Source organism: Mesoplodon mirus (genome assembly GCF_964341445.2).
Source record: "Mesoplodon mirus genome assembly, chromosome: 8".
Taxonomy (NCBI): domain Eukaryota; kingdom Metazoa; phylum Chordata; class Mammalia; order Artiodactyla; family Ziphiidae; genus Mesoplodon; species Mesoplodon mirus.
The window spans coordinates 92,877,058-92,889,282 of NC_138984.1; the positions used below are offsets into that span (position 1 = coordinate 92,877,058).

At 36.3% G+C, this 12,225-nt stretch overlaps 1 protein-coding gene across 1 annotated transcript in view; it reads right to left on the reverse strand.

Annotated features, from left to right (window-relative positions):
- Window positions 1–12,225, reverse strand: part of CCDC141 (coiled-coil domain containing 141) — a 197,060-nt gene that overhangs the window by 28,030 nt on the left and 156,805 nt on the right. The window contains exons 18-19 of the mRNA XM_082629826.1: window positions 4,869–5,009; window positions 3,972–4,160 (exon numbers count right to left, since the gene is read on the reverse strand). Of these exons, the coding sequence (XP_082485952.1) occupies window positions 3,972–4,160; window positions 4,869–5,009 (330 nt within the window). The remainder of the gene's footprint in view (window positions 1–3,971; window positions 4,161–4,868; window positions 5,010–12,225) is intronic.

Below are 12,225 nucleotides of genomic sequence, written 5' to 3' on the forward strand. Positions count from 1 at the left end.
CGAGGCCACCATCACCCTGATACCAAAGCCAGACAAAGATGTCACAAAGAAAGAAAACTACAGGCCAATATCACTGATGAACATAGATGGAAAAATTCTCAATAAAATACTAGCAAACAGAATCCAACGGCATGTTAAAAGGATCATACACCATGATGAAGTGGGGTTTATCCTAGGAATGCAAGGATTCTTCAATATACGCAAATCAATCAGTGTGATACACCATATTAACAAACTGAAGGATAAAAACCATATGATCATCTCAATAGATGCAGAGGAAACTATCGACAAAATTCAACACCCATTTATGATAAAAACTCCCTCAGAAAGTAGTCATAGAGGGAACTTACCTCAACATAATAAAGGCCATATATGACAAACCCACAGCCAACATCGTTCTCAGTGGTGAAAAACTGAAACCATTTCCACTAAGATCAGGAACAAAACAAGGTTGCCCACTCTCACCACTATTATTCAACATAGTTTTGGAAGTGTTAGCAACAGCAATCAGAGAAGAAAAAGAAATAAAAGGACTCCAAATCAGAAAAGAAGAAGTAAAGCTGTCACTGTTTGCAGATGACATGATACTATATATAGAGAATCCTAAAGATGCTACCAGAAAACTACTAGAGCTAATCAATGAATTTAGTAAAGTAAGAGTATACAAAATTAATGCACAGAAATCTCTAGCATTCCTATATATTAATGATGAAAAATCTGAAAGAGAAATTAAGGAAACACTCCCATTTACCACTACAACAAAAAGAATAAAATATCTAGGAATAAACCTACCTAAGGAGACAAAAGACCTGTATGCAGAAAATTATAAGACACTGATGAAAGAAATTAAGGATGATACAAATAGATGGAGAGATATATCATGTTCTTGGATTGGAAGAATCAACATTTTGAAAATGACTCTACTACCGAAAGCAATCTACAGATTCAATTCAATAACTATCAAACTACCACTGGCATTTTTCACAGAACTAGAACAAAAAATTTCACAATTTGTATGGAAACACAATAGCCAAAGCAATCTTGAGAAAGAAAAATGGAGCTGGAGGAATCAGGCTCCCTGATTTCAGACTATACTACAAAGCTACAGTAATCAAGACAGTATGGTACTGGCACAAAAACAGAAATATAGATCAATGGAACAGATAGAAAGCCCAGAGATAAACCCACGCACACATGGTCACTTATCTTTGATAAAGGAGGCAAGAATATACAGTGGTGAAAAGACGGCCTCTTCAATAAGTGGTGCTGGGAAAACTGGACGGCTACATGTAAAAGAATGAAATTAGAACGCTCCCTAACACCATACACAAAAATAAACTCAAAATGGATTAAAGCCCTAAGTGTAAGGCCAGACACTATAAAACTCTTAGAGGAAAACATAGGCAGAACACTCTATGACATAAATCACAGCAATATCCTTTTTGACCTACCTCCTAGAGAAATGGAAATAAAAACAAAAATAAACAAATGGGACTTAATGAAACTTAAAAGCTTTTGCACAGCAAAGGAAATCATAAACACGACGAAAAGACAACCCTCAGAATAGCAGAAAATATTTGCAAATGAACCAACTGACAAAGGATTAATCTCCAAAATTTACAAGCAGCTCATGCAGCTCAATATCAAGAAAACAACCCAATCCAAAAATGGGCAGAAGACCTAAATAGACATTTCTCCAAAGAAGTTATACAGATTGCAAACAAACACATGAAAGAATGCTCAACATCATTAATCATTAGAGAAATGCAAATCAAAACTATACTGAGATATCATCTCACACTGGTCAGAATGGCCATCATCAAAAAATCTGCAACAGGGCCTCCCTGGTGGCGCAGTGGTTGAGAGTCCGCCTGCCGATGCAGGGGATACGGGTTCGTGCCCCGGTCTGGGAGGATCCCATATGCCGCGGGGCGGCTGGGCCCGTGAGCCATGGCCGCTGGGCCTGCGCATCCGGAGCCTGTGCTCCGCAACGGGAGAGGCCACAACAGTGAGAGGCCCGCATACCGCAAAAAAAAAACAAAAAAAAAACAAAAAAAAAAAATCTGCAACAGTAAATGCTGGAGAGGGTGTGGAGAAAGGGAACCCTCTTGCACTGTTGGTGGGAATGTAAATTGATACAGCCACTATGGAGAACAGTATGGAGGTTCTTTAAAAAACTACAAATAGAACTACCATATGACCCAGCAATCCCACTACTGAACATATACCCTGAGAAAATCATATTTCAAAAAGCGTCATGTACCACAATGTTCACTGCTGCTCTATTTACAATAGCCAGGACATGGAAGCAACCTAAGTGTCCATCAACAGATGAATGGATAAAGAAGCTGTGGCACATATATACAATGGAATATTACTCAGCCATAAAAATAAATGAAATTGAGTTATTTTTAGTGAGGTGGATGGAACTAGAGTCTGTCATACAGAGTGAAGTAAGTCAGAATGAGAAAAACAAATACCATATGCTAACACATATATATGGAATCTAAAAAAAAAAAACTGGTCGTGAAGAACCTAGGGGCAAGATGGGAATAAAGACGCAGACCTACTAGAAAATGGACTTGAGGATATGGGGAGGGGGAAGGGTAAGCTGGGATGAAGTGAGAGAGTGGCATGGACATATATACACTACCAAGTGTGTGGTGGATGGCTGGTGGGAAGCAGCCGCGTGACATGGTGAGATCAGCTCGGTGCTTTGTGACCACCTAGAAGGGTGGGATATGGAGGGTGGGAGGGAGGGAGATGCAAGAGGGAAGAGATATGGGGATATATGTATATGTATAACTGATTCACTTTGTTATAAAGCAGAAACTAACACACCATTGTAAAGCAATTATACTCCAATAAAGATGTTAAAAATAAATAAATAAATAAAAATAAAAAGCATATGGCACTAAAAAAATCCAAATATCAGCTGAGGGAAAGCTCAAACACACAAAATCCAGCCTATGTAATTGAAATCATTTACAGTACATGGATAAAGTATTGCCTTAATAACACTAATAAATAAATTCTCTTTTAAGAATAAGATTTAGTCTATAGATTGAGGAAATATCATTTGAAGAATAGCATTTGACCTTTGCTTGATAGAAGATAGTCATATTTTCAAAGCACAGTGGAGAGTTGAGAGTTTGTCACTGAAAATAAATAACTGTGATGGAAGAAGTGTCTGACCAAGGCTAGAAACACTTAGGCTGAGTGAGAAATAGAAACACATGACTCTTTTAGGAGCTGGCTTTAAATAAGTGCCACAGAAGTACAGCGAACCTATACATCAGATATAGAAGAATGATCATTTCAATCCTCCTTAATGTGGTGTTACATCTAAAAGCTGTATTGCGTTAGTGGGAGAGACATTTTGTATCTTAGGATAATGGATTACAAAGAACGCTCAATAACTTCAAGTGTAGAGCTGCTTCACTATGAAGTATGCCAATAATAACTAACTTGCTACATTTCATGTAATTTGTGTATACTTTGCCATTTATCCTCTTGACAAAAACGAAATATCAATAACAATTTTTGTACCTGAAAAATCCAAGTATCACCTTTCTCTCTAAACATTTTCAAATTCTGTGAAATAAATGTCATTTTTGAGTGTTTTAGCAGATATCCAGCAGTGAACATAATTCCATAATGGTTAAACATATCTTGAGTTGATGAGCTTATGGAGAAATGAGAAAGTCTCATATGTTGCTGGTAAAAAGAGTAAATTAGTAAAATCTTTCCAAAGAGCAATTGGACAATACAATCAAAACTTTGTAACATGCATCCCCTTTGGTCCAGCCATTCTGCTTATATCCTTATATCCTAAGGATATAATCATGAAAAGAGGCACAATGCATGAATTTAATGACAATAATAGCCAATGCAGCATTGTTTTAAAGCAGCTGAGTAATTTTTAAAAACAACATTACAACATAGATAACATTACAACAAGAAGAGGATACCTCTTCTATCAACTCCTGGAGATGCTCAGTCAGGTCCAAATTCTTCCTGTAATCTGTCACAACTTTGTCAAACTCATCCACATATTTCTGCAAATCCCTCATGGCTTCCAAAAGGACATTCATTTTATTATTTGGATAATTTAAGAAAAAAGTTTTATTCTCAACTTTTCCCATTTTCCTTTTCAAAGCCTGTGCAAAAAAAAAAAATTAATGACATTCAATTTTTATTTATGAGGCTAGTTAATGATTAAATATTGAGGGGAAAACTTGGAAAAACTTTTGTAGCTTCCTCCATTTAATATGTTAAAATCATAATTATTAAAATGCATTTTGGAAAGAATAGGTTTTCTTTCAGATAGTTTATTGATTCAGCAGCAAACATAGAGAAAATTTACTGCATATCAGGATCTATACCATAGTTTGAGAATGCTACTAATGATTTTAAAAAAGACAGTGATCATAAAATCAAATATTTTATTGTCCTCAGCTCACTGTCTCCCGAGAAATGCACTCAAATAATCTAGCCAGTATAAGTGATAAGGGGCTGCAGGAACAGGGGAGGAAGGTCCTGACATAGGTGGGTACAAGGAAAGAAAGAGGGGTATACAAGAGGGGGATGTGTGTGTGTGTGTGTGTGAGAGAGAGAGAGAGAGAGAGAGAGAGAGGAAGGGGAGAGGCTGGGTAGATTCGGCAGAAATCATTTTGGAGCTGCTTCAAGAGATAAATCAATTAATTATGTATTTTACATGAAGTACCCAATTGTTATAAAAATTAAAGATGATCTTTTCAGTCCTAATGCTATAAAAAAGCCCAAGGGTTAGGCATCTAGAATTGAAATGCAAAATAATTTTGCAATAATTGTAGTAGCACACACACACACACGTACTTTCTCATTACCTGTAATTTTTCAGCATACATATCTACTTGTTGAATTTGATATTTGAGAGCTTTTAGATTTCGAGCTTTTTCATTTTTTTTAGTGTAGTTAAACTTCAAATTGTTGAATTTCTTTTTGATGTCTTTGAATGACTCTTTGAGCTGCAGTTCAATAAAAAGAAACAGATGATTTCCTTAAAATGAGAACACTAATATTCACTTGAAATAAATCAAGATATCTACACTTCAAAATATTCATAACCTTTGAAATGTATCCAGAGTGATTTTCAGTAGAAGACAGGTCTGCTAAGTGAATATATAATGTGAATTTAAACATATCCCCCAAATATAGGTAATTATAAATTGTTCTTAGTATTTTTTGATTTGTAATTTATAACTAGGATTACAGTTACAGAACATCCTTTGACCTTCAAACAAGAAAGTTTTTAACATATGATAGATTTTAAACAACTCTAATTTTCTTATTTGTATTTATTTATTTGACATCATTTTATAACTCATTCTGTTCTCTGTGTGCTAATGCTAATATTTGTTCCATATTCCAATGCTCTTATAGCCATCATGAATAAATTTATTAAGCCTCCAAGGAGCTGTCCATGAGGTCAATGGAGTGCTGACATTTAGACCAACAAGGGCATTAGTGGGGTGGAAGAGGAGACCCAGTATGACAGTCAGTAGGAAAAGGACTGTATTTGTCCAAATCCAATTAAAAATTATTTTTCATGGGCAGTTTCCAGAAGAGATTTACTTCTTAGGTATAAACCATTAACTTCAGAGGTCCTTAAAAAATGGAATGTAAGGTGACAGTTGTTGCCTGTGGTGGCAATGCTAACTTGTATATAAACAGAGTGCATGGCTATACACTGAAAACGGGGCATAGATGATGACTTTCTTAAGAACAAACAGTCCAACTTTACCAGTGAGCCAAAATTCTAAGCAGTCTAGTTCCATTAACAACAACACTTTCTGTGCCCTTCTCCAGATTCAAGAAGGATAAACATATTGACAGGCAATTCACTCTATATTATCAGCAAAGAGAAGTACAGAGAAAATATAAACCGTCTCAGATTATATGGAAGCATTTAACAGCCAAGAATAAACAATGTCATGGTTGATAAATTTGAGCTATGACAAGAAAAGTCAGGAAGACATTAAAATTCTTTTCAATGACAGCAAGTAAATTATTTGGGAGGGAATAAAGGCTGGGCACATGCTGGATTTTAAACTTATAATGCAGAAAAACATATTTGCCCCAGAAAATGCTTGTTTTCTCAAAATGCTTATTTCAAATTCTGCATATTGTAAAAACAGAACCTTGACCTTACCTTTAACACTTTCTGAAGACAAGAATCTATAAAGCCCTAGCCTATTTGCATACATGGAAATTATTATACTGATGCAATTTTTGCATTTGCCACAACTATACTTCATCAGTGTTATTTTATATGATAAATGAAATTGTTGAGCATTAGCTTTAAACTATAAGCACAGAGACCATGTAAAATATTTAAATTGATAAATCAGTAATATTATAAAGGAGTGGAAAGAACTGTAACTTCAAAATTTGAAAATAATTTCTCTATTAGGACTCATAAAAATATTTAAAAGATAATATTCAGTTGGTATATTTATGAAATAAACAATTAACATTTAAATTTTTTGATATTTGATGTTTTAATATGCATGTATTTGTTATGAGTGGGAAAGGACAAATGAAGTTGATTTTATGGGATTAAGATACGGACTTCATCCTTAGTTAATCACATAAAACTTTGGCAGGAACTTTTTTCCCTTGAAGTCATAATCTGCAACAACAGGTGCAATAGCTACCACATCTGAGGAAACCAGAGATTTTTGTATTAAAAAACATGTCCTCAATAGGGAGTTATTGTAATGATGGTGAAGAAGTTCTGGAAATGAATAGTGGTGATAGTAGTGCAACACTGTGAATGTACATAATGTCACTTTACTCTTAAAATGGTTAAGATGGTAAATTTTGTGATGTGTCTTTTACTACAGCTAAAAATACAATTTTTATTTTTAATAAAAATAAAGTAAGATAAAATGAAAGGAAAAAATACGTCCAGTCACTAACATGTATCCACTGGAAAATAAAATTTTATATTCTTTTTTCTCCCTTACTGTAACATGACATATATTATAAACTTCAGTCTAAAGAAAGGAAGAGGGGCTCTGTCATCAACCAGATAACCACTGGGTTACACCCGCTTGTTTAAGTGGGAAAAAATCAACATCTATTTGAAAACTATATGATAAATGAGGAAAGGCTGAGCCTGAACACTTTAATTCTAAGACATGACATTTAAAGTCTACTTTGGATTAAGAAATTTAAGACTGATAAGTGATGAGTACAAATTTATTTCTGTTTGCCTCAGAATGCATGCACTTCCACTGACAATGATTTATAAAGCCAAAGATGTTCACGGCGATATGGGTGTGTGAAATGGGATCAGTTTCTTTCTGACACATGAGCTCCTTTGACAAGTTGCTGGCACTTTTCTCTTTTGGTCCCACTGGAAATCTATTTTAAATCCTGTACCTTTCCCAGCTCAAATTGAGGACTATGCAGATACAAGTGGAAGGCAGCAAGCATGAACTACCTTCAGCAATAAGATTTTCAGAAAAAATCCAGCCATGCCTAATTTTCTTACCTGCACATTCCAATATGAAAACTTAACGTCCCATCTAATCTCCACATAACTTGTGATCATATTTTTAAGGGAACTGAGTGCCATGGTTGCTCGGCTGTGGTATCATTGTTCACGCAGCTGTTTCTAACTTTAGTTAGCTTGTCAACAATGGGGAATGGTGTAGATGGCCAAGACAACTGCTCAACTGGAGCACAGAAGCAGGAAAAAACACCGAAAGCTTGGGGCAAGAAAAAGTTTACCCTATTCGAAATCTTTAAATGTTGTTTTAATTCATACTGATAAGATTTCTGAAAGTCTTAAGATAATCGGGAGAAAGGTATGTTTTCAAATGAACAGTGCAATTTTCCTCTTTCCATATGTTCAGCTCCTACATATTTGCTGTGGAAGAAGAGGACTAATTTAATATAGCTATAATTAGAAAAAAAAATCATTAAGACGTTAAAACTGCAGTTCTTTTGAAACTAGCATAATGAGCATCTTCACCAAATTTCCCAGGGAGCAGTAAGCCTCTCTCAGGGTTAGGCATAAACAAAAACTTCTTAGAGAAGCAGCAGAAGGGAACAAGATGGACAACAAGGAGGCTGGCTTGTTATTTTTAGTCTTGAGGAAGCTGGTTGAGGCAACTTTGGCACAAGAATGTATTATCTGTGAGTCTGTTGCTGGCAAGGCCAATTTACGTGAGGGACATGGGACATTTTAAAACTAAGAAAATGTATTTAAAACAAGAGCTTTTCATTAGAACTATGGCACACAATCGTCCAGAAGCAAAAATACAAAACAAATAGTCCATTTCTCTTAATGTCCATTTCACGAGCTTAATTTCTTGCCCACCATTTTGCCTACTCCAGAAAAAAAAGCTTTCTGATTCTCATCTTCAGTAACAAAAAGAAGGCTGCAATGCTATCACTTCCCAGGGATGCCTGTATTTGAGATGAAGGGACCCAAAGACTCATAACTTAACCTGAATGATTTGCTACAATTATTAACAGTAGAATATTTAGGCTTAGTGCTGGAGAGATTTTGGGACAAGACTTTCTTGGCCTCCATCTGTTCGGCAACCACATGGCTGTCTTCCTGTGCTTACCATCAGTCTTGTAGAAGCAGGAAATGGGGCCTCTTGGAAGGAGAAGACAATTGCTCCATTTTAAATTGCAGGTGGCAGCATATCTCAGTAATAGCTATTTTATCCACTCTGCAAGTTTTGTTTGTTCATAATATATTTACGTTTTATTTTCTGGACATGATAACCACGATTTTAAACTTTAGCTTTCTATCTTCTTCAGTAAGAAGAGTCATTTTGCAGATGTTAAACACAAAACTTCTAACAGATTCTAACCTTATGGGATGGACATTTTCAGAACAAATTATAATCTTTCCTATCCTCTTACATATACCAACGAAACAGACTCACAGTGGGGCCTGGTAATGAGCAGTTGTGACTGTGAAGTCCCCTGGGCTTTAAGTTGCCTAGACTCTTAGTTTCCTGAGGACTTTCCTGTTCTTATGGCCTGGCACACAGTAGTCATATTTGTGGAATGATGATAATTTAGTTTTTTTCTTAAAATGATGAATTAAGGTCATCAATCTGGAAAATAGTAATTATCTGTACTATACCATAGTGCTGCCTCATCTATACCCTCTTTTTCTGCTTCCTTTCTTACCAGATGGTGGCTGTCCACAGTCATTTTGTCAACAGCAAAGCAGTATACAATATCAGGAGGTTTAATGTTATTGGTTGTGTATTTGTCTAAGGCAGCAGCATTCCCCTATTCTACAATAATTTATTGCTGCTAATCTGCCTTATCTCCCTGGAACTTAGATGACCGTTTTATCCAAATTGACAAAAGAACAAAAGAATCTGTGTGACTAGAACAAGAGACTCTGACATATGGAATATATATATATATATATATATATATATATATATATATATATATATATATATATATATACATACACATACATATTTCTGTTTCCTTCCTGATGGGTAAGATGTTGCTACAGTGTAGAAATTTCAGGCTGAAGTAATGTAATTATATGAAAGCTCCATTTGCAAAATTTATTTTGGGAAAATGAATAGCAACCCAATTCTGTCATTACTATACTTTTTTTATTGGGGGGGGTTCGTGGGCCTCTCACTGTTGTGGCCTCTCCCGTTGCAGAGCACAGGCTCCGGACATGCAGGCTCAGCGGCCGTGGCTCACGGGCCCAGCTGCTCCGCGGCATGTGGGATCTTCCCGGACCGGGGCACGAACCCGTGTCCTCTTCATCGGCAGGCGGACTCCCAACCACTGCGCCACCAGGGAAGCCCCATTACTACACTTTTCATCAAAGTAATTGTTCGCGACCCATAATGAGACTCCAGTGACAAATTTCCATTAACATCATGTAAATGTAAAGGTAATTTTTTTGGTCAGGTTGCAAGAAGAAAACATGCTCGATATTAACTTATTACATTTCTAAATAAGACATGTAAAGAATAAGGAACTGATGATGTTCTGTCATGTAATATGGCACAGAATATCTATAATGCTTTGTGTATTAAAAGCTTATTTATATTGCCAGGCAAGAAAATGTACAGTGAGATTCAACATTCATGCATACAAATATATCTTTGTGTGAAATGAGTGGGAAAAAACTCCACAAAATCTGGCAGTCTGAAGGGTGTGTTTTCTAGTACACATGGAGAAAATGAGTTTTTACAATTAACTAACTATGGCTTATATAGTATATAAAATTAGAAAATAATAATATTTTCCCCAAAGAGAATCAAGGCACAAAACCATGGTTCTTTGTCGTTAAGGAGTATCACATCACGTTAAAAAAAAAATCACATTTAGAATACCTCACTTTATTTTACCTTGAAATACTGAGTTCTTTTCTTTTTTTTTTTTCTGTTATTTTTTGCCATGTGGCTTGCGGGATCTTAGTTCCCCAGCCAGGGATTAAACCCAGGCAACAGCAGTGAAAGCCCTGAGTCCTAACCACTGGACCACCAGGGAACTCCTGAGTCCTTTTCTAAGGGCCTTTAGTGCAATTAAAACCATGCAATAAAGTAATTTTAGTTGAAATAACCAAGTGAACTGTGCTATTATATCAGATCATACAAAGAGAATATGTGACGCATATTCGAGAAAACAAAGATAGAAGAAGAAAACATAATAAAAGGATACATTAACATCAGACCATGCAGTGGTTGAATGGGTTCAAACATTAACTGAATGGTGAACTCTGAGTTTTGCAGGTGACAAGCTGGTGCCCAGTAAAAGTTGGTCCCCAATAAATGAGCCTCTGGCCCAAAGCTGACTCCCTGAAACCCCCCAGTCCTGCAGCACACTGCTCAAGTGAAAACTGTATACTCCTCAGTTTCCTTATCTGGAAAATGAAAGTCCTCCAAAACCAATTTCAGCTCAGATCAGTGAACTTCCAAGAAGCACTTTAAATGCACTGGATACAAAATAATGCATTTCAAAATCAACTGAACAAATCAAATGCTATGCTTGGTCTAGTTCCCTGGTGGGCTATCTGACTTTATTTTTTTATACAAAAAAAATTAGTGTAACATACAGCTTTTAATTTTACATAATTTTTAAGCACTTATACCAAATACTAATAATGATAATAATAATTAAAATATCAAATATTATTACAACTTAGAATCTGGCTCTGACATTCACAATACAAACTACACCACACATCTCTTTATTTTATTAACGGGCACTGAAAATATTCCTTTGGATTATTTTCCCATTAAGCTTGTAGTTGGAAAATCCAGGCTGTGCATGATATACTGTGACATGCCTTGTATATCTCTATGAGGAAGGAAAAGGGAAAAGGGCCAAAATTTTTCAAAGATCCTTTGAATATGAAACTGTGACTTATATCAAACATTAGTTGGATTTGAAGTAGAAGCAAATGGGAAGAATCACTCTCTTAATACTTAAGATCATGTTAAAGTGATGTTTGACTCCTAAATCAAACCTGCACATATCTGGTTTCTGGTTCCTGTTACAGTACAGGCAATCCTGGCGTGTCCCTACTATGACTGGAAGGGCCATCTGTCTTCCCAGCCTGCTGGCTCCCAGCAAAGGCTCATCACGAGGCAGCCCTGTAAACAGAACCACTGTGGAAAGGGCCTGAACAGGGAGACCCAGCTCCATAAAGGCCACCATGCTTCAGGAAGAGGGAAAGTGAGCCATAGGCAGCTGGGAATAGCCCTTAGCCTGCTCTCTTGTGCTTTCAATAATATATGGTTGAACGTCACAGCAGAGAGAGAGCTTCGGCAAGAAAAGTTTACAAAAAAAAAAAAAAAAAAAAAAAGGAAGAAGAGGAAGAAAAAGAAGAAAGAAAACAACTTTGGGGAAAGATAGTAAAAAAAAATTATTTCCATGTGAATCTAAATTTTATAGCCTGAGGAGAATTAAGATTGTTTTCCTTAAAGTGATCTGGCTGAAGTGTTGCTAACTGCAGTACAGGACCCAGAAGAGGCCATTCTACTACACAGAGGGCAGGCTACACTAGGGGTTTAACCCTGAGCAAATTAATGAGTCTCTCGCCCACAGTGACTCCTGAAACCCAGACTCAGAGCAGAAACTCTACAGTCCTGTGGCACACTCAGCTGAAAACCCTCCATGATGCTGCTTCCTGTTTCCCTCCCACTGAATGGGATCCAAGCGGCCTCTCCT